Raw genomic sequence first — 24,841 nt, forward strand, 5'->3', positions numbered from 1 at the left:
GCAGGGTTAAAAAAAAATCGTTAGGTGATCTGATTTTAACCTTCTAATACATATACATGCCGTGTTTGATCAAATTTGTAGAGCGTCATCTCACGCACACGTACGCATTCATCTTTATTAGTAGAGATGAAAAGTAAAAATTAAGATATTTAAGCAATTTCAAATCTTTTTCATTTAATTTGCCTTTCTTTGATACATTTGCATTATGTTTAAAAATTAAATTATATTATATTAAGAAATAAACATATTCTGCAATTTTTCTAAAAATTGCAGATATATATCAATCTAAATATAATCTGCAATTTTTATTCAAATGATATTGAAAAGATTCAGTAAGGGTCATTATTGGGACATGTCTTTTTCAATACCTTATGATAATTTTGATAAAGGGTTTTAAAAAGTTGTCTTTTAGTTGCAATGATAAAATAGTCAGATTATAGTAATTATTTTTGCAATTTTCTGTTAGGACAACATTGAGTGAGGTAGATAAGATTGATAATTTTCCTTAATTGTGATAAAATTCAAGATATGAAGCAATTATTTAAATAATCTTAAAGAATCTCAATCGATTTTGTTGCATTCAGAAGAAAGCAAATGACGTATTAACAACGGATATAAAATCAACTAAGCATCTACGAAGCAGGCGAGAATCTGACAAAAATATTAAGAGAAAAATCGTATTATTTCCTGGATGCATAATTCAATAGAAAAAATTAAATCTGCAATACCGATTTTAAAAATTTAGAAAAACATGAGAATATTTAGTTTTTGTATTTTTATATGATTTATAATTCTACCTGTTAACGCAAAACAGCAAACAAGATTGTATTGTTATCCTCATTATATTGTTAAAAATCACAGAGCTTTTTCTTAAAACTTATTGCCCAAAAATCTTTAGATTATAAATAATGGTTTTTATGTCAGATTTATGATTTATCCTCATCTAAAGTCATATGTTTAAAAACTGAAAGATATTTGCCTCTTGAAAAGATATATTATTGCAGAAATGTGAATTCATTCCTCGGTTATGTCAGTAGGAGTTCTTAAACAGATGTTTATAGCGTAAGTGATTCAATTGAGTTACTTTAAAAATATTGCAAATGCGTATAATATCTAAATCTTTGTAAATATTAGTTATAGAACTTATATTTGCAAGAGCTTAAAGATTATATTGCTTTAATGAAGGAACCGATTATTTTTATGAACACGTGCTTCATATTCTGCTATACACTAAAAAAAGAAACACAATCCAACATAATACAATATTTCCACAATATCTTTAAAATATCACAAAGCATTCAGAATATCAAACTATATCGTAAAATAATATAATACATTTTCTTTATGCTAGTAAGGAATGTGATGCCCTGTTAACAGAAGAGCGTGTTATGGGCTGCCAACTGACATTATACATACACTGACTAATTATGATGCTTTATGAAGTAACTAATTGTACAAATGCCTTTAAATTTTGACAGAATCCTTTTAGTTTTTTGCCTTTAAGTTTTTTGACAGAATCTTAAATGAAATTTATTAAAGAAAACGGAATACAAACTGTTTAGTAATATAGGAACTCGTCTGAATTTATGTATGTATAAGCTAAAATTTATACATAGTATAAAATGAAGTCTCCTGAAGCGTCTGTAAATTTAAAAGAGAAAAACTCGAGATATACTTAACTGATATTTGAGATATTTGTACCATTTTGTGGGGCATTTATTGGGGGAAGGTTTTAGTCTATTGAAGTCATATCAAAATAAAAAAAAGAGTTCTATAATTCGATTTTAATTATTTTCCTATGATTGAGCAAATAGCAATATCTGTGCTTTGCGCTTATCCGCGCATGTGCGAAAATCTCAATCTGCGCATGCGCAAATAGCAAGAGCTGTGGTATGCATATGCGATACATTTCTTTGTTTACGTCTGATTTTAAATAGCAATTCAAAATTCATTATGCCAAAAAAAAAAAAAAAAAAGAAATACAACCTTGGCCGGAGTTTATTCAAATACTTTTTTTCATGGGCAGCTTTATGTGGCACTTTTAGTTACATCCAAACAAAATCTTTTTGTTTTAGCACCAGGAGGAAAAACATCCAATATAGTTTACAAAGAAATATTATGAAGCAAGCTGAATTTTATTTTCATATCAGGTTATACAGAGTTGATAAACAAGTGTGGAACAGTGGGATCAATGACTGATTTGTATATTTTTAAATTTTAAAACAACTCTTCTATTGTATAGTTTTAGTGAATTGTTTTGTCTACGAACATATCATATTTTTACATTTTTTAACAATCTAAATATTTCTGAATGTGCTCTATAAAAATTGTTTTTAGCTATTTTTGATGATTTTTAAATATATTTTTATCTTTGTTTGATGTTACGTGACATGCCCATGTCATGTTGAATGGAGGTTAGACTTTTTAAAGTAATTTTTCCTCTTGGATGTTATGCCACGGGAAACGCTATGCAGGTACTGCTAGTATTGAATAAAAACCAAAATAAGATTTGATAATCATGATAGCAGACTTTTATACTTTAAAAAATATCTTCATTTTTATCTTTATATGTTTTTGCATAGAATTATTTATATTTTTTAAATTATTTTCCTTCATTACAAAAATCTTTTTTCAGTATTATTAGAATAGAAAATTATTTCCTCAATCGAACATTTCAGATTTTGTGTATTTCTGAATGAAAAGTTGTTATTAATGACAGGAAATAAGTTCTACACAGTTCCCAGAATCCCAAATCTCTCATAAAATTAAGCTTAAAAATTAAAATCATTCATTAGATGAAAAGCAAATTAAATTTTAGATGTAGGAGGTTCTGAGCTGCTCACCCAGTTATTCTTCGAACATTCCGTCCTCATCGTCGAAATAAATTCTCAACAATATTAATAATGGTTTTTAATTAAATGTAGTAATGTTTTATTTGTTATTTTGTTATATTATATTGTTGCATTATCATATAATGTTTTATTTATCACTAGCCGCCTTTGGCAACCATGACATGACCAGTACATGACAAGAATATTTAAGATAAGAATGGCCAGAATATTTAGATAAGAATGATAAGAATATTTCGGACAAGAATGGCAAGAACATTTAACAAACCAATCGAATCATCTAGAGGAGTCTTTATTACTTTTAAATCTTCTCTGCTATCTAATTTGATTCTAAATAAGGTTTATGTAAAATAATATTCTTTATTCTATGTCAGCGTTTCTCGACATGTGAATTATTAAGTGAATACTATGTTATGTGAATTATTAAGTTGAATGTGAACAAGGCTCAAGATATACGTGAAAGAAAAATATATATATATATAATATTGGACAATAATAAGCATGTATGTAGAATCTAATAACAATACATAATGGAATGGGATTTGAGTTTATGGAACAATACTGTTAGTAGGGATTGCAATACCGGACCAAAATTTCAATACCGGTATTCGGTATTTTTTAAATCATAATACCAGGATACCGGTTTTAATACCGGTATTAGAAATTTTAGAAAAAGAAAGAAAACACAGGTGTTTCTTTGTTTTATTTGCCAGTTTTTTTATAGAGTGTAAATATCACAAAAATAATTTGTAACTTATAAATTATAATAGTATATAATCACAAAAATGTAAAAAAACATCTTATTTATTTTAATCACAAAAAAAGTGTAAATATCCCTCTTCAGTCTGGGGTACTATTACAAATTTTTGAAATTTGATCTTAAAAAACATAATGCGTCAATTGTACTGTCATTAAGCCTGAAAAGTAATTTTGTGCAAAAATGACCAGCTGTCGAAAACGCTCTTTCGGCATCTACGCTAGTTGGTGGTACTGTTAGCAATGCGCGATATACTTTTTCCAAGTATTTACCTCTAAATCCCTCATCTTCAAATAAATCGATTTCTCGTCGGGTGGTTTTGGATATAGCTGATTTCTGTACTGGTTCGTTGAAATTTTCTTATTTATCGCTAATTCTAATTTTTGTTCAGGAGACAATTCCTTTTCACAATCGACATCATAATCTCCGATAATTGAACCAAATTCTTCTGAATGTGATAAGTTTGTGCGTAAAAAATTTTAAGAAAATTTACTCTAAACTTAATCAGATTTGAATTGGTTATTTTCTTTTCTTTTTCATCTTCATTTTTAAAATCATTATAATTATGTAAATACCATAAGACATTTTCTATTTCGGTATGCCTTTCTTCTGTGCGAATTTTCAATGTAATATATAATTCTTCAGATAGTGATGTGTGCTGTTCTTTCAGTGACTGCAACATGAAATTATTGTTGCATTAGCTGTTCATAAATTAGAATCTCTCCGACATAATGCCACAATAGTCAGTTTTATTTTAAGTAGAGCTGATATAGTTCTGGATATTAAGTAGAATTCACTATTTGAAAAATTAATTTACAGGTTTAAGTCGATTATTGCTTTTTGGATTGGATTTCTCAATTTCAAAAATCGTTCCATCATTAGGAGTAAACTATTCCAACGTGTTTTAGAATCTAATATTAACATATATTCTATTTTCAGTTAGTATATATTTTAGTAATATATCCGTTTTATAGGGGAACGTTTAAATATCTTAACAATTTTTCGAACTTTATAAATTATAGGAAGCAATTCTTGATAGGTTAATACTTGATAGGTTAATGATTCTTGATAGCAATATCTTCTTCAACAATTACATTGTCATTATCTTCATTGTCAATATCACTCTCACTCTTACTCTCTTCAATGTCGGAATCCGAAATTTCTATACCCACAGTATTTGGATTCTTCTGTTCTTTATTTTTTTTGGTATAATACATCTATTACTCCTAATTGAATTCCATTTGCATTGCACAACTGCTGATTTGCACCAATCAACTTTCCAACTTTTTTCATAACTGTTGCTCCATCAGTCGTTATGGATTCAATATTTTCTTTCAGGGATAATCCATGTTTCACTAATTTAGATTTAAGCAATTAATTAAGCCATTCATTAGCTAATTAATTTCGCCCGTTAGGGAGACATAAAAACAAAAACATACTATTTTGCTATGTTCGCGATACCTGAACATATAGTGGAGACAATTTTAAAAATTTCTAGTAAATACCGAAGAAACGGTATTTAAACTTGTGAATACCGGTATTACAAAATTGTACAAATGGCTCAAAATACCGGTATTCGGTATCCCGGTATTGCAATCCCTAACTGTCAGGTCAAGGGATACTGAAGAAAAAGTATAATAATAATAATAATAATAATTAACATAAAAAATAAAATGATGCTCTATATAATTATTATGTGGCAGACTAGAGAAATCGAATTGACGGTGAAATATCTAACTTAATTAAAAATAAAGTATTTTTATTTCTATTAAATGTTTATAATAAACACGATTATCGTATATCAAAAATATAAAACTAAGTAAACATATCAATATATTACAATAATTACCGTATGCATATACATTTGTTTTATTAACTGAAGGATCAAAAGAGTAATATAAGCATAAATTTTCCTTAATGATCAATTTTCGGACAATAAAATGATATTTGCTTCTTTTATTATTATGAATTATATAATATGTCAAATTGAAAAATCCACAATCGAACTAGAATGCTAATTACTAAAGCTTGTTTCCTTTATTATAAAAGAAATATAACATCGATCTTAGAAGTCACTAGAAGAAATAATGATTTCCGACTGCCATTATTAAACATTTAACGTCATTGTATAATCATTTTACGGGAGTGGCATTTCTGAAAAAAATATGAGGAAATATTCTTTGAAAATAGACGAAACAGAATTGACAGATAATGATGTAAAAATATCACGTTGATGTAAAAATATCTCGTTGAAGATGGAATGAGTATATTCAAAGTAAACGAATGCCAAGATTTCTATGAATGGCGGCGAGAAATTGATATAATAATTTGAAGGAAATTTGTGGCTTTTCCGTTAAAGTAGACATTTTGTTTGTTTTTCTTGGAAAACTATTATTCAACATTTTAAAAGCTGAGTATTTATTTGTCCTTTATTGCACTATTTTATATCGATTAAAGAAAAGCTTTCTAAAAGAATTCAATCGTTTCTTTTCTTTCATTCGTTCTTATTTTAAATTCGTACAAAAAGGGAATAATCGAAAATAATGCCTGTATTATTTTCGATTATTCCCTTTTTGTTTTATGTTTTCATTGTTAATCAATTTGATGAAATCAGATAACGTCTCCTTTACACAAGTTCTGGTTGAAATTGATCACTGATAGAATTTAACGAAGAACTTTTCTTTAAAATTTAGCTTCATGTAAGCATCCTAGCACTTAGTATGATAAAAATTATTTTTAAATATACTTTTAACATACATATAGTAAAACATCGCATTTCTTTTAAAAACTGAAAAATTGAATCATTTTTTTTTTGCCTATTTTAAGAGTCATTTTTTAAACTGTACAATAGTTTTTAATTTTCATTAAACTGTGCTCTTATAAATGCTAATGAACATATTCAATTCCTAAGATAACACCTATCAAATATTAATAGTAAATGTGCATAATGATATTAGGAAATTAAAAATCATCCATTAGTGTGTTATATAAATTAGACATTGTGGATATTTGTACATTTTCATAAAAAAAATATTGGTATCAATTTATAATCATGGGGTAACAACAAATATGCCGAACAATTTTACCATTTTAATTTGGAATTCATTCTACTTCTTAGAGCAGCAAAAAGACTAGACGTCAACGAAGTTGCAGAAAATGTTGAAAAACATGTTAAAAGATGTATATGCAGTTACATTTCTAATCTAACTGTGATGTCGCGTTTATAAGGTGACTAGTGCCACATTTAAAATGTATATGGTATCACATAAATCAATTTCATTAAAGGAAATATAATTTTTAATTTCCACCAAAATGTTTTGTTTATTAATTCGAATTTCGAATGTTAATATTTTTAACACATGTATGATGTATGTTAGATCAAAACTAAATGTGTATTGTAAAAACACCACAATTTATTCACAACTTACCTTTTAAAAAGCGATAGAACATATTCGTGTCATTACAGTGCTCGGAAGTCAACTCGTTGCCGACTCTTTTCCTCAGCTAGAAAATTTAAATCGAAAAATAATGTATATCAATAAAAAGGAGTAATAGAATAAATCAAGTAAAATCATTTTTCTTTCATCTGCATTGTTTATTATTATTTATATGCTGTTTAAATTTATTAGAAATGATACTACGAACTTTTCTGTAAAGAATTCTTTATTTTCGCAGTGAGTCAAAAATAGTTTTAAATTTAAATTTCTCTAATGAATTTTTGTAGTTTTGAATGGTTAACACGTCAATTTTAATAAAAATCGACATCGTTAAAAAAAAAGTGGATTGCAGAATATGAAAACATTATTTTTTGTCTCAATAATTAGTCAATTTTTTAGAGCTATTTATATTTATTAAAAATGATTATAATAAGATTTGAAAATAAATTATTATAAATAAGATGGGGAAAAACAATAATAATTTTTTTTCTTTTTATTGGTTAATTAATAATATTTAGAATTCCTACAAAATTAATATAAACATTCTATTAGCTTCTCAGTGAAAAAAAAATCATTCTCATCTAAAGTAATTATTCAGTCTCGATTCCAATGATACAGAGATTCATTTAAAAAAATTCAAATATTTCGTTTCGTTGACATATAAACATAAAGGATTAGAAAAATGCAGTGCTCAGCGAATAAGACATTTAAAAAATATATTTGCCATCTTAAAAGATTTAAATATCATTGAAACATTTGTATCAATATAAAAATATAAATTAAATGGAATACTTATGTACAGGCACAGATGGTAGCAAAATAAGATCGTTCATTTTAATCCAACGTTCATACACTGCAATATAAGCAGACTTTCTTAACTCATAACACTGGAATTGCTGTCGGATATTTGCAATAGTTTTATCGATACGTTAGCCTTTTGTAGGTTTGATAAGCACCAAGAATCCCGCTTGATAACTGTTACTATTACTTTCCAGAATGTGTCTCACGTTGAAAAACGTTGATAATACTCACACATTTGGGTTTAGGGTAATATACTTCTACAAATCTAAAATTTCAAACAAAATTTGAAACACTGTATGAATCAGTGAACACGCGCCCACATAAAGTATTTGTGTAATATTGTAATTGCAGAAGCAGAAAAAATTTAAATGGAATCTGTTGAAAGTAAAGTAAGATGTTAAATTCATGATTTCATTTAGAATGATAACGTACTATCTGTATACTATGCATTTTGAGAAGATTATTCAAAACACTGAAAAGACAGATTATTAGAATTTGAATTAGTAAATTAGATCAGTAGTTTCTGTTCTGGTTGTAGGGCTTACTATGCAGGGATTTAAAAAAAAATTTAATTAGATTTTTTTTTAATTTAAAAAAGAACCGAAATTGTTTTTTTTTAATAGTTGCAGAGTGTATTCTTGAAAAATTATATTTTCAAAATCCTTAAAATTAAAAAATAAGCTTTCCAGTGATGTCAATTCTACTTTGACAAATAATTTTTTGGCTAATTAAAATAAGCTTTGAAGAGCTTTATGGTAGCATCCTAAATGAAATTCATTAAAAGAAACAGAATATAGATTGTTTAGTAATATAGGAACTTGTCAGCATTTACGAATGCATAAGCTAAAACACTAAATAAAAGCAAAAATAAGATTTGATAATCATGATAGCAGACTTTTGCACTTTAAAAAATATCTTCCCTTTAATCTTTAATTGCCTTTTGCATAGAGTTATTAATTTAATTTAATTTAATTAATTTAAATAAATTAAGTATATTTACAAACAATACCCTCCTCTTGTTTTATTTACTGTATTTATATTGAAGGGCGTTGTAATGATATTAAATACATTTGTTGTGTGTTCGCTATGCTACATAATCAAGAGTAAATTTTTAAAATAAAATCATGTGAGGCGAATTAAACCTAAATATTTTTATGAAGCGATGTTTAGTACTAAAGATTCAAATCTTATTAAAAAAAATTTCTATCAATAATCAATGAAAACTATATAGCATAAAGTTAGAAGATATTTACTCCAATCTTATATCTTAAAACAATAAATTTAAAATAAGATACCGTAAATGAATCATCTTAGAGTTATGCAACATTGAAAGTAGATGCTTCTGTCAAATTTTTATGCGCATAAAAAAACTTCTTAAGATGTTTTTCCCTCGTAAAATACTTTTATCTTAAAAATTAAAAATAATTAATCAAATAAGATTAATTATTTTTAATTATTTATTAATTAATGATTAAATTGATGATTAAAAAATTCAAAGTAGTAAATCGGCAATTTTTAATTGTATCATTTTAATTAAGATGGTTGTTCTAAATATTCTTCTTTTATATACAAAAGAATCGGAAAGAATATGGCGGCTTAAAAAATTTGGCTACCACACTATTGTTCTACACGATCCATTTTGGAGTCAATATATATAAACTGAAAGAAGCTATGTTCTATGGTAACCAAAAAAAGGGCCTTTAGTCAAAAAGGTCGCAATATTAGTAATTTATGTTTCAACTTCTAGGATGATTCTTGGTGACTTGTTTAAAGACATAGATTTATGAAAAAATTGTTGTTCAAAAGTATAATTATGTATATTTTTTATCGAGCTAATGTGAAAAATGCCATATGATTAAAAAATCCTTAATTACTGTAATAAGTTATTGAAAAATTCTTATTTAAAAACTTGTTATATATGTAATCTTATTTTATAGTTTTGAAAAACAATTTAAAATTTATCTTTAGTTAACAAAATCTCAACATTAACAATTTCTGTTTCAATTACAAGAATGATTTTCACCCACTAGTTTAAAGACTTAAGTTCATGAAAAGATTATTGTTGAAATCCAAGATTAAAAATGTGATTTTTTTATCAATTGAACTAGCTTGGTGAATAACAACAATTTAAGAAATCGTTAGTTGTAATAAGTTGCTGAAAAATGCTTATTTAGAAACTTAATGTACTCATCATTTGTAAATAGAAGTCACAATTTTGTAGTTTCGTTTTCGAGACAATCTGTCTTTTGTAATCAATATTCTTCCTTGTTGACATCGTCATTGTCTGGATTATCAATACCGCATATGCATGTATTGCAGTATGTAACTATTCATACCGTAGCTGTATGAGCCAAAATCAGATGAACAACAGTATTTTTAAGAATATTGACCTTTAGTTTTCTGGAAAGATTTGTAAGTTACATGGAAATTCAATCAAATTTCTTTAACACTTGTAGAAAATTAATATTGAATCAAAATAACAGATTATAAACTCAATTCAAGCATGTTTTAATATCATGCCTAAACTGTTATGGAAATAAAATATTCAGATTATTCGTTATTTAACATTATAAATACGGATATCATTTGCAGTAAAGAAAGTAATTTTTATAGTGTTACTCTTTGACAGTTTCATCCAATTTTAATAATTCAGAATCCTAATTCTGTAATTCAAATGACTCTTTTGATATAAACAATTTGAATTAAATTAAATATATTTCTATAATATCTGTAAAATATTGTTGAATTTGAATTATAATGAAATTAAAAAGACGAAAACAAATACATATACAGTAAAGAAATTGGACATTATATAAACTGACCTCATCGATTGCCTTCTTCTCTTCGTCAGTTAATTGTGCAATGGTCATTGTGGTGCTTCTTTAATTATAAGGATTACCTAAATATCAAAAATAACAATTAAATACGTTAAAATTTAACAACGACATAAAAAAAATTATTCATTTATAGTAATCATTACATATCTGTATAAAACTGGAAATATAATAAATCTTTCAAATATGTTTCAGAAAATCTTTCTAATATTTTATATATTTATATGAAAATGTAACAGGAAAATACATATTTTATATTTTAGTTAACATTTTATTAGATGCACATCTAGTTTAGAATAGAATGAATTTTAATATAATGTTCTAAACATGCATTTCGTTATCTAGATATACCCGTAATAAAATAATGGATATTATCCAAGCAATGAAGAATTTTAAATGTCAATCGTTATTTGTAAAGATACATATTGATATTTTAATTTGCACATAACTAAATTGGTTTTAGTTTTAAATTTCTGATCAGCAAATAATAGATAAATAAATTTTATTTCCTCCTAAAAATAAATCAATTTGCTATTTTATTTCGTGACTTATTTTAGATTTTAAAAAGAAACTGGGATTTTTTCTACATATCTCAGCCTAATTAATGCAGGTGACCTTAAATAGTTTTCTGGCTATTTAATAGAAACCTAATGAATTTACTTGAATCCATTATTGAGACAAAATATTTATAAATATCATTACCTTCTTTGATTTATACAGCTTTCAGTTCTTTTAGTCTAGAGTTAGTTTACTATACAATCTCGTAAGAATCTAAATCATAATGAAATTGTCTGAGTGAAATGACCATATCTCACAGAATGGGAAGCCTTTTCTGAAGACTTTATACTGAATCTTTCGTCTGTTAAAACAATTGGAAAGAAATAATTCAAGGTAAGTCATTATTATTTTATATCTGATTAGAACTGATTTCGTGTTTTAAAAATCAGGAAAGGGAAAAAAAAATTTAAAACTATTTTATCGAAGATCAAACTATTTTGAAATACCATGCAAAATGTAATTTTCTATAGAACAATAAATCCATAAGACAATAAATCCATCTTATTTGATAAACTAGCACGTAATTTTTTTAAAAAATTGCTTATTAACTAGTTATCTTCTTATACATTGTTATGAATTATCATTCCATATGCAAGCTTATTTCAATAAGCAAGAAAACTATTTAAAAATTGACGTACGATAATAAAGATCAATAATTCAGGAAAAAAATTAACTAACCAGCTATTTCTCAATGAAAAATTTTTGAAATAATAATTTGTACAAAACCAATAGGGAACATTCTCATTAGAACTTATACTTGTGTAACCACAAATGAAAGTCACTAATAATAAGCTTATTTCATGAAACATCCAAATACTTTATATAAAAAATAATTTGATGTTTTCAAGTGGAAATCTTTATGCAAATTTAGAAGAATCTATAGAAATAGGGACTGCAATCAGATAATACGTACCACAACGTTAATATTAAAACAAAATTTTAAAAAACAATTAATCATAAAACGAAGTCAAAAGTAAATGAATCCCTTATTTCATTTTAAGAAATATTAACTCTAAATTAATCTTATTTAAAACTCCAACGATTGTCATCTGACGTCTAATTGTATGTCGTTTTAAATTGTTATGTGATAGCTTTCCTGTAAGAAGCAACAATGGGATCCAAAATAAAATTGGCATACCTTATTTGACACATTTCACGTGAATATGAATTGTCTCTGTCTTAATTATAAAACCTTTATTTTTGTTGGATGTCGAATTGAAGGATACACAAAAAGATGCAAAAAATAAAAATAAAAAGCTTATATAATATATTTCTCAAATGGCAGTGACTAAATAAAGCATGTGAAAGTTATAAATTTAAATTTGAATTTGTAAAATATTTTCATTTGACGAGAATTTAAAAAACTGATCAAGAAATGTCTTTGTAATTACAATTTCCTTTTTCTTATTTAATTCCGGGAAAATCAAATATCTTAAAGTAGGGTAACAAGAAATTTTTTTTTTTTAATTCTGCGTAGTTATTAAAAAGCAAATCAGAATTGAATGAACGTAATGGTTACAAACAAATAAATATACAAATTCAATGCTAAGTTCCATATATATAGAATATCATCTTTCTAGTTTAGAGCTGTTAAGAGTTGGTGTGTTCACAGACAAGCATAGAGATAGACACAATGCAATTTTTTTTTTTTTTTTTTTTTTGAATTTAGGAAAATTTGAAATATGGAAAATCGTCAAAATCTTGAGTTCTTTTTTTTAATTTTAATTTATTATTTTACTTGGTTAATATTCAAATAAAATAACTGAATATGAATCCTGAAGAGACTGGATTACGTTATAAGAGGTTATAGAAAGAAATTTTTAAAAGAATAAAGAAATTGAAAATAACTTTAAAAAAATGCCATGAAATTTTTATTCTTGATACTAGTCATCTACAGAAATGATTGATATATGTTTTCTCACTAAGTAAGCGATCTTCACACGACAGTGAAACACTGGGTAATAATCAACAGGAGACATGGCCTACACGGTATGCTAAAAAAATTACCATCTGGCGAATGATTATCGCTGCGCTTAGTCTTCCCATTGGCGCCATTGACAGCGAAAATGAAAAAGGAATATTGTTGTTAGTGATGGACAGTACGGTTTAAGTGCAAAGAGGGGAAATCAAGAAGTGACATTTATTGTTGTATGGTGTCTCGAGCTTAAGTTTGTTTCCGCATGTAATTGAGGTGATCCGTATATACAAGTGCAATAGTGATCAGAAACTGATACCAGATATGATATCAGGGACGATTCTTTTGATTGCAGGAGCAAATCCGGTATTTGTGTCGAATGTGATATGGTGGCAATGGCATAGCATAGATGCAAAGTGAAACGGGATGGTTGCTTATGATGATAACTCTTGAAATAAACGATACGCCAATACATCCATGGGGCGGTTTGTCACGTTCATTCAGAAACTTTTAGTGAAATGATTGGAGTGTTTAAACTTGAATGGGATGTAAGTTCATATTTTGGAAATAAAATATGACCCGTGCCATAAAGAGCTGCAAAGTGAAAAGGGATGGCTGCTTATGATGATAACTCTTGAAATAAACGATACGCCAATACATCCATGGGGCGGTTTGTCACGTTCATTCAGAAACTTTTAGTGAAATGATTGGAGTGTTTAAACTTGAATGGGATGTAAGTTCATATTTTGGAAATAAAATATGACCCATGCCATAAAGAGCTGCAAAGTGAAAAGGGATGGCTGCTTATGATGATAACTCTTGAAATAAACGATACGCCAATACATCCATGGGGCGGTTTGTCACGTTCATTCAGAAACTTTTAGTGAAATGATTGGAGTGTTTAAACTTGAATGGGATGTAAGTTCATATTTTGGAAATAAAATATGACCCGTGCCATAAAGAGCTGCAAAGTGAAAAGGGATGGCTGCTTATGATGATAACTCTTGAAATAAACGATACGCCAATACATCCATGGGGCGGTTTGTCACGTTCATTCAGAAACTTTTAGTGAAATGATTGGAGTGTTTAAACTTGAATGGGATGTAAGTTCATATTTTGGAAATAAAATATGACCCTTGCCATAAAGAGCTGCAAAGTGAAAAGGGATGGCTGCAATATGATGGAGAATTCCTGAAATAAATGAAATACCAACACACCAATACATGGGATGGTTCGCCACATTCATACGGAAACTTCCAGTCGAAGGATGAGAGAGTGTATAATTGAATGGAATGTAAGGTCAGATTTTGAAAATAAAATATTTTTGGACTGAATTTATGCTATAATTTCTGAATATAATACCCAAAAAGGGCAAATAAATAAATGCGGTTAAAAATAAAGCTGCAATTGTATTTTAATGCAATTGCTTTTATATAAGAAGTGTCTGGATGCCAGTTCTTATTCGGAGAAGATACTTACTTTAAGTAGCAAACAGAAGAATGAGTTTGAATGTGAAAAATTACTATGTATTTTGTTTTTTAGTGTAACTTATTTTAGAGTGGCATTAGAAACTAATATATTTGAGGAATTTTGTCAAAAAAAATCTGCATATAAATTTAATATTAGATTAACGTATCGTTACATTTTTTTTTTCATAATATAAAAATGCATAACATGAGTGAAAAAAATTCGGACCAAAGTATGAGCAGAATTTGGATATACAGTTTGAAACGTTTTGATGCCAATAGAGGCTGTTACTTTAAGATACTGTCAAATTTTAATTTTTTCATTTCTATAAATTATTTCTATAACTCAGTTCAATTAATGAAATAATACAAAAACGGTTCTTAATTGCAAAATGCTACTAATGCCACCATTAGGAATTCTGAATAGGAAGAAATAAATTTCATTCAGTTCTGAAATTTTAAATTCCAGTCGGAAGGAATTCGTTTTAAGAAACACTAATTTCAGAAAAATAATCTAACAATTATCAATAAATGTATAGAATTTTAAATCAAGAAGAAGCAGTTGCATATTATTGCCAGCAGATTGCCTTAGTAAAATGAATCTCAAGATTTATCATGCTCAAGCTGTCATTCGAGAATTAAAATGTCATAAGCATAGAGACACATAAAAATATTAATCATTTACTAAATATTTTAGGCAAGCATTATGAATCATTGCTTTTGTTTGTATTAAAATCTAACATGAATCTCAAGACTAATCTTTTTGCTTTTGAAGTGACAAACTTAAAGTAAATAAAATAAATAGATATGATAAAGAAAAGAAAAGCGTAAGATTAATATGGAAGTATTTGAGATTATTTTTCCTTCTAGGAAGACAGCTGTATTCATAGACATATCATCATAAATTAGGTTTTCCTATGCTTGTTTGATATTTAATTTTAACAAAAGTAATGCCAGAAGAAGATGGGAAATATTTTTTTTTTAATGAAAATTCTTTTCCACTCATGAAACAACAATAAGAACCAATTATATTATTATATTATAAAGCATTTTGAAACAATTTTTTTCCCAAAAGCTATACTTTGCTTGTATAATTTTTATAATATATATGTTTCGTATATGATTTTATTATCATAATCATAAAAATTCAAATATATGTTTTTAAAACTTTGCATAAATAATATTAAAATATATCAAAAATATAACATAAATGAAATAAATTATTTGGAATACTCAGCTTTTTTTGTGTATATTTTTTTTTCAATTTTGCACTCTAAGAAATAAATCAATTTTTCGTCCTTTCAAAGATTATTTTATAGTTTTTTTTCTCATATCGAGATTAAAAGTAACAAAATTTCTGATGAAAACAGGTATCTTTGAGTTTTGTATAAAGTAGAACTTTATACAAAACTTTGTAAATAATCCAAAATTGCAATTGCCTTACTTTGATCATAAAATTTCCTAAAATGCATAAAAATGTTAAAATTAAAAGAACTATTCAGCTACGTTTAAAAGTAATCCAGTTAAGATATCTACATATATCTTATTTAAATTTTACTTACCAAAAAATATCTTTCAGTTTAGCTGTGATTTCCAAAACTAACATCATATTTGGTCAAAAGAGAAGATATTGCATTAACGATGGACTGGTTGTCCTTGAAATGTTGGCGTGAGCCTTAGAAAAACTATAACCTTCACAAAAGTCTTCCTCATTGAAAAGACCACTATCCCTTTAGAGGGGTCACGTATCAAGGTGACAACTAAAGCTCGATGTTTTTCTGACTAACCAGCTAACTGGCGTCTTATAAAGACTCACTAGGATAGTGTAGGGGTTGCCATATTCTACCTTTTAAGGCCGAACTTAGGAGATTCTTCTTCCAAAAATTTCTTAATATTCTACATTGCTTTATCATATTATAGCTTTTCTAATAAAATTTTAGTATCATAATATTTGCAAAGTTGAACTTCATCCTTGAACTTTAGGGATTATCCTCAGCCATAATTGTATAATTATTTTAAAAATTAATTCTACTATATTCTTCATCACTTTTTATTCATTTATATTTTCACACTATTATTATGGCCAGCATCAACGTATCTGTTCAAATAAATTACGGATATTGAAAGTTAATGAATAATGTTAACCATTTTTCTAACTGTAGAAAAATGGAACTTTTATAATTTTTACATTTTCCTGCAAATCATCAATGGAAAACTTTTCTTATTTTTTAAAAAAATTATTTTGATATTTATTTATTTTGCATTCAAGACTCAATTCCAATCCAAGAAGAATCTTTTGATCACAAATATGCAAAGATATAAAATAAGCAAGTAAAAAAGTTTGACAAATAATAGTTAAAGAGAAATTGAGTTAAACCAAATATCGATTCAAATGAACAAATTAATATAAATGATTTCTAATATTTAAATAAAAAATCTTTGATAAAATAAATTTCTTTATAAAACCTCTAAAATAAATTTCTTTGCTGCTATCTACAAAAACGAAACTTTAATTGTCTCGGGTAAAATGATCTAGTGAATATATAAATATTGGTTTGAAAGGAACACTTTTAAATTAATATAGACATCAGAATAAAAGAGTGAAGTGATGTAATTGAAATATTAATTTTTATCACAATCAGTTTGAAAGATTATCTTTGACAACTAATAATTCTATTTTTTTTCTTATAATGTATTCGCAATAAAACTTTTAACTCAGTAATTCGAAATCCAATACAATTTTTTTTACAGGATTTGATAAATTATGTATTAAATATCGTTTCTGATTTGAAAATATTTCTGAAATATTGATATTCACATAAATATTTTTTTAAATAATTGAGATTTAGAGAGTGAAAAATTAATATTCACATAAATATTTTTTAAATAATTGAGATTTAGAGAGGGAAAAATTGTTTGAATTTAAAAATGCTTTAGTAATCGCAGAAACTTAAATATTATCAATTAATAAAAGCTTTATCATTTAAGTATAAATGAATTAGTAAAAGGATAATTTTGAACCGTGATTAAACATGGAAGAATAAACATGAGCTCCTTTTTTCATCCCTTTATCATTCTAATATTGTTGAAATTGCTGAAAAATAACCATCGATCAAAAATTATAAATTCGTACCAAGATAAACTCTGATTTCTATTTCTTTTATTTAATTTTATTGGAAATTAATATTATTTTACAACTATAAAAATTCCTGAGCAATATCTAATTACTATTTTTCTTGAAAACAAAAATATATGCAAAGATAAGTTTTATCTTTTAAATCTTATGTGTATAATTATTTGAAAAAATGAGTTTTATTAAATTAAAATTATTTTAAATAAGATCAAAAATGTATATGTTACATTCAATGTAATTAATAGGTTATTATTTATAATAATCGGTAAAAGAAATTAATAGATCTAGGACATTAACGGTTATTAGTAATAATCATCAATTAGTGCTAATAATAATTACATTGATTGTAATATATACAACATATAAATGAATGTCAGATAAATTTTTAATTATAATTCAAAATTTGGAAATTTTTGAATTATTTGCAGCTTTAATTGAATTGTATATTATTACGTTATTTCAAAAACTTCTCAGTTACTCTATGATCAAAGAATAAACATATTTGATGAGAAACAATACTTACTTTTTAAGGAACTTGTTATTTCCAACACTAAGACTAGAAATTTAATGATTCCTTAAAGTAGCTCTTACTTTTTACTACTAGAATAGAATGTAATATCTACAATATTCCTTCCTTCCGGTGACGGGTCAAAATATTTAGCAACTAATTATAGGAGGAAAAGTGCTTTCGAGAACAAAAAATAGAATAATTTTTCAAATTGCTCAAGCATGAATTTCTCACCTCTTTGTTTTTAACCAAAGATATTAAAACAAAGCCAAAGTGCATGTGTTATCTTTTCCTTTGCTACAAGTAGGAGATGCACCGGGTAACTTTTTTCATAGATTATCTGATGGAGATAGGATTGTGGCATGAGAATAAAAAAATATTAAAAAATCGGATAAACTTCCTCTAGGCAAATCCTTGAATGACACTTTAGAGAAATGAATAGATATACAATCCTTTTACTTCGGAGTAGGTCATCAAAATATTTTTCTATGATAAGGACTCTTGCGATTTACCTAATGATAGACTTGATAATTAGTTGTTAGAAAGAAATGTCACTTTATATTTAGAGAAATGAAGGTTTGAGTGGTTTTCATTTGAAATCTAGTATGTGAGGGATCGATGAAAAGAAACGTTACAATTTGATGTCATAAATGATTGAATTTTGATTTAAGAAACGGAAAGCCACATGAAAAGATCTAGAAAAGTCTTAAACAGTAATAGAACGTATGGCATTTTTTCAGCTAAATATAAAATCACGTTCTTTAAACATAAAAAGAAAGCTGATTCCACAATCGACCACTATATGTAAGTGATTTGGTCATCATGTAGATATCTTTTGGCACCCATCCCACTAGTAAAATAATAATTCTGAATCTCATTTATGCGTGCATTTTTTTCATCAAACATTTTTGAAAATGTGCCTTTTTTAATTTATATATTTAAACAATTTAAAAATAATGAAAAATAGTTTTAAACAATAACTTTACACAATGCTTTAATTGCATTAAGTATTAAATTATTTGTTATAATGCTTTTATACAATTCTTTAAAAACATTTTTAAAGTCAAAGCGTTCCGAAATTTAAAAAGAAATTAGAAATGGCCTGGTGCTTTTTTTTTGCCAAATTAAAACAAATAATTTTATAAATATATTTTTGTTTTGAGACAGATATGTTGTCACCATCATTAACTATTATGGTATCCTTCATCACAGGCAAATATTCAGTTCTAAATCAAAAAAACCTTCATCTAATCCCATTTTCCACGTATAGAATGCTCTCTGCAGAACGCGGTCTTGCAATGGCATTCTGCAGAATGAAAACTTTCCTGTTTACATGAAATGTATGAATTTCAATCAAAAGTTTATTCCAATAATTGTTAATAATAAAGATGATTTTCAATCAAATGCTATTCCTCTAATTTTTAATAATAAAGATGCGCAGCTATTTTTTAGAACAGGCCGTAGTACTTTAAAATGGATTAAGCATCAAGTGCTCTATCAAACAGACAGTATTGCCATTTGAGAATTGAAATTTGATTTTGGGACTTCTAATAGGCAGGGCTGTATTAAGTTGATTCAGAGGAACTTGGGCAAAAGGGCTTGAGGCTCTCCTTTACATCTTCTCGAACTTATAGAAACAAATATTTCTTTATTGACTTAATTTTAATCATAAAGTAAAAAATTTGTACGCAAAAAATTTTGACAAACTGAAATAACAAAACACTTAATTTTTACGAGTGTTAGTTTCTGCAGCTTACTCATAAAAGCATCCGAAAATAAAATATAAAAGTGATTTTTCAACAAAACAGTAAAATAATAATAATAATAAAAAATTTTAAGAAGTTAATGGATTTTAAATATTATTTAATTACTGAATAGGCATTTTTTTCTTAAATTATGAAGTAGCATATAAAGAATGCCAAAGCAACTCGCAAAGAATTGCTAGGAATATTGTTTTTCGGAATGTTTTTTATTTGAATAAGTCGTAGTACGTAGTGCATATTAAGTAAGAAAGCAATTGCAAAACATTATTGCGAAATGAAAGTTATTGTGAAATTATTTCAAGGTCTCGTCTTACCCCTAAAGTTGTGGTGCTTCTAGGCAGTTGCTGAATGTGCCTAGGAGTCTTGTTAACAGGATTTGAATGAGAGAGAATCATTGCTTCTTATATTTGGAATTGTTAAAAACACTCATTTCTCATTTATTACCATAATTTGATCAAATACTGTTTCTTTATGTAGTGGCAACAAAAAAAAATTCTAGATAATCGAATGATTAGCTTTTTTCCAAAAGAAGGTGCCCAAAAGGTAATAGAGAACCTAATCTCCTTTCTCTAAACTTATCAATCTATTTTTGAATATTGAAGAAAGGTGCCTTAAATTTATCTCATTATTCCTTGATTACTTCTCTAGGATTTACGCTTATCATTAAGGCATCATTACAAAGAAACAAGGATCTTCCTGAATCATGCGGGAATAAAAGTTTGAAATTCCTTGATCTGATTCTAGCAAACTTGATAATTTGCAGGGTTATTTTTGTTGTTTCATATATTATGCTGAATATGCAAATATTTTCTCAGAATAAAATTCCTTTTAAATTAATGAAAACTAATATTTGCTTGGTTCAAAAAGTCATATTCTAGAGCATTACAGTATGTTTCTTACAGAAATATATTGCTGAAAACATCTAGACCAAAAAAAAAGTGTGACTAAGTTTTATAAAAAATGCTCATGATACGTGATTTTGCATTTAAGAATGTATGCAATTCATTGAGAAAATTTCAGTTTTCAAAACCATTTGCTGATTACAACATTGAATAAATAATTATAAATTATGTAATCCATTAATTAATTTCTAATATTTAATAATGTGTTTTGGATTTAATATCTTCGCTCTCGTCTATAAATTAAGCTCCGGCAAATAAAGGTTCCGAAATAAAACAAGCTTGATTTATCCATAAAACCTATTTATTAAACAAGAGAGTAAAAAAAATAATAATAAAAGATGATTTATGTTTGATACCATTCATAAAAACTACGATTTTAGCGCCCTAGAACAATCACAAAAAATATCTCCCTTACAAGAATTTTACATGGTTGGTTACAATGTTTATGATAGATAGTACATAATATGTCTTACAAGCGATGAGATACAGTATGTACAACGTCTAAGCATTCTGAGTGTCAAATTATTTAGTTGTTCATGCGGAAGATTACTCCACGCAGCAAATAATGCTCACTGAAGTTCCAATATACAAGTAGTTGGTTGATAATTGGTTGTACACGGTTGACAAATCAAGTCTGTCGGATTCAAATCAGATGAGAATGCGGGCCATTCCATACGGTGATTAGTTTCAGACTGAAGCCCTTCGCTTACAATCTTAACACGATGTGGAAGGGCGTTGTCATCCATAATAAACACAAATTCTGCTCACATGGTATCCCTAAACAAATGTATATGCTGTTCCATAATGAAGACTCGATAAATTTGACCTATTATGGTTCCGCTTTGAACATTCAGATCTGTTTCTGGAGCCTAGTATAATTCCGCCCTAAATGTGCAATCCTGCATTACCGTAACAGTCTTGTTCAGTGATGCTCTCTTGGTGCCAACGAGTACCTGGCGTTCTCCGTATAAATGTCTGGCGAGAATCAGACTGCAAGCTAAACCTGAACTCGTCGGGAAACATCACACAAGCCCACTGCGACTATGTCCACATTACATATTCTCCGGGCTAACCGCTGGCTACAGTGAATTGCCGTGAGCGGAACACATCTGACTGGTCTGCGAGCATTTAGACCACTATGTCCCAAACGTCTGTACACGGTTTACCTTGAAACTATCGTACTCGGTGTTGAAAATAGTTAACAAGCCTATATGCTTCCATGTGTTTATTTGTGTTCCATATGTTTATTTTGGCAGTTACTGCCAAATGTTTGTCGTCAATCGGAGTTGCAATCGGGGACAACCTGTGCTGTAACTTCTATTTACATTTCCATTATCTTGGAATCATTGCTAAAGCCCAGAGATGACACTTTGGGAGATTCCAAGTACATCGGATACTTCCACCTGAGTACGCCCACATTCCAGATGGCCGATAAGTCTACCTCGTAAAACAACCTCCACATGCGTCCTCTGTGTCATAACTATCCAGTTATGGCACTTACAGAAAGCTTATGAATAATTTTATTTTTGTGCCGCCATTCCTTATATATAAACTCTCTTATATTATCGTCATTGTGACTTACTATCAACGTCATCTGGTAGCATCCTGTAATTTGCATATTATTCTTCAAGATGTATGTGATAGCTCTACAGTGAAACTTTTACTTTAAAGTTCGATTTTCATGTAACTCTGAAATATTCTTAATTTATAGACTTGACTATAGTAGAATGTATTTTATTTGCCTTTTGATTAATCGTTTCTAAAAAAGCAAATTCATTCCAATCACATTTAAAAATTGAAAACATAAATTAAAAAATCCAAAATATAATGATTCTGCAGTTTTTGCATAATTTAGTGATTAAAAGTTATTATTGTCTCTTTTATCTTCAAAAACTACTAAATAGTGTTACATAATAGAATGCTAAAATGTCCAAGTAAATTCGTGCTGAGTTAGTGAGATCCTCTTAAATGAAATATTATTTTAAAGAAATGCTTTAAAAATTGAAATATGCTGGAGGAAGCAAGATTTTTGAAAAATCAATGACAAAAAAAAATCAAAATAGAAAGGTCTTTTATTATATTCTGTAATTCTGTTGGAGTGCTAGAGAAGATTCTGCATCAAAATTAAATTATTAAATTAACTTGTTTCCAATTTATTTAATTTAATATGCCAATTGCCTTCCGTTTTCAGAAAGATGTAATTTTTTCTTTAGATGGGACTTCTAATCTATCTTTTAAGTATCCACTTTAAGTGAAAGGAAACAAGAATTTTAAGTATAGAATTGAGAAATTTATAACACATCAAAAATATTAGTGAAACAAAATACAAAGTAATGAAAAGATTCACCGTAAACTGTCACATAGCATGTATGATGTAAGAATATTATTATTAAAATGCAATGTCTGTTAAGCTTTGTCAGCTGTCATTTCAAAATTAAATGAAGCTCTATTGTGTGTAAAAATTTACATACAAACAACAGAAATCTTCAGTAACGAAGAATCTGGAATAATTTTTTCTATTCAATGAGGACATTGTTTAAAAATATATTTTTATAACCATTTTAAAACTTATTTTAAAAATCCTAGAAGATAACGAAGATCTTTTTTACAAATATACTCTTAAAAATATTAAAATTATCATAAAATTTATATTTTAGACTCAAAAATTTTGTTTTCCTTCCCTAAGAATAAAGATCGTTGCTTCTAAGTTACAATCGTTTTTGAATTAACGAATGTAAGATGAAAACTTCTGATTTATTTCGTTTGGCTTTTAATTTTTCACCATTCTTCGCTTGAAGACATTTAAATGCATTTTAATAATGGTTACGTAGAGCGTCAGCGATTTCATTTGTGTTTATACGGAAAACAGATTTAATTATTTATGTAATGAAAATAAATGTAAAAATTAACTCCTCCTCCATGAAATAATACAATAAAATAACAATTACCTTCACAAGTATATATCAGCTATCTATATCAAGTATATACAGCTATCAGCTGTAATGATCTTCCCAAAAAATTCTCACGTTCCCTCTAAGAAATTTGTCATGCCAAAGAACGCCTTACACGACATTGTCGTTTGACTTTTGGCGTGAGTTTAGCATTTTTACTGAATATATAATCTGATACATGGCGAGATATTTGGCGATGAATTATTGGCATTCTTTAATAATTCCTAAAATCAAATACATGTTTTTCTCAAACCATTGAAACAAAAATTTGATACAAAACTTCAGTCTAATTACAAAATCACATACCGAATTTGATATAATTAAGAAATTCCTTTTCTGAGTTATCGCTTTTAGATGTTTCTGAAAATACAAACTGACAGACGGTTAACCACTTGTTGGATTTGGCACAAAATTTGGTAGGTGCTACCTTATAGATGTTAAATTTGCGTAGAGATTGCAATTCATCTAGCCGTCTGCATTATATATTTATCATATTAACTTATATTCGAACAGCAGGACAGACAGACTTCCTTTAAATTTGGATTCCTTGGATTTTGCTCAAAATTTGGCAGAAATTCGGTTTGAAGATGGTATACGAAATTTCATCCATTTAAACCGAAATGTTTTTGAATTATATTTGTCACAGACAAACAGACAACAGAGAGACATTTTTCAGAAATGTGTTTTTCGAACTCAGGGAATTCTAAAACGTGGAAATTCTTCAAAATCTTGAGTTCGAATTTAAAATACTTTTTCTATCTTACGTATACGAGAGAGTAAAAAAAATAATAATAAAAAATAATAATAAAAATAAAGATAATCATCATATCATTTGGATAATCAGGAATTCAATCAATTCTTTGTTATTGAGATGTCACGTTTCTTGAGTGTGCTAAAATCATCAAAATTTCCTGTTGTTGTTTTTTAGTTAAATTTCTTTCTTTTGTTTTAAGAATTATGAAGATCT

General features: G+C 27.4%; 1 protein-coding gene across 4 annotated transcripts in view; it reads right to left on the bottom strand.

The window, feature by feature from the left end:
* Positions 1-24,841, bottom strand: part of LOC129962064 (SEC14-like protein 2) — a 49,006-nt gene that overhangs the window by 21,837 nt on the left and 2,328 nt on the right. Inside the window, exons 1-3 of one of the 4 annotated variants that reach the window (XM_056075773.1) lie at positions 18,274-18,492; positions 10,667-10,743; positions 7,035-7,110 (exon numbers count right to left, since the gene is read on the bottom strand). In XM_056075773.1, the coding sequence (XP_055931748.1) occupies positions 7,035-7,110; positions 10,667-10,714 (124 nt within the window). In that variant the 5' untranslated portion in view covers positions 10,715-10,743; positions 18,274-18,492. Of the gene's footprint in view, positions 1-7,034; positions 7,111-7,843; positions 7,938-10,666; positions 10,744-16,179; positions 16,379-18,273; positions 18,493-24,841 lie in introns of those variants that run through there. The other 3 variants (XM_056075772.1, XM_056075775.1, XM_056075774.1) reach the window with 3 other exon arrangements.

This window comes from Argiope bruennichi, chromosome 2 (genome assembly GCF_947563725.1).
Source record: "Argiope bruennichi chromosome 2, qqArgBrue1.1, whole genome shotgun sequence".
Lineage (NCBI taxonomy): Eukaryota > Metazoa > Arthropoda > Arachnida > Araneae > Araneidae > Argiope > Argiope bruennichi.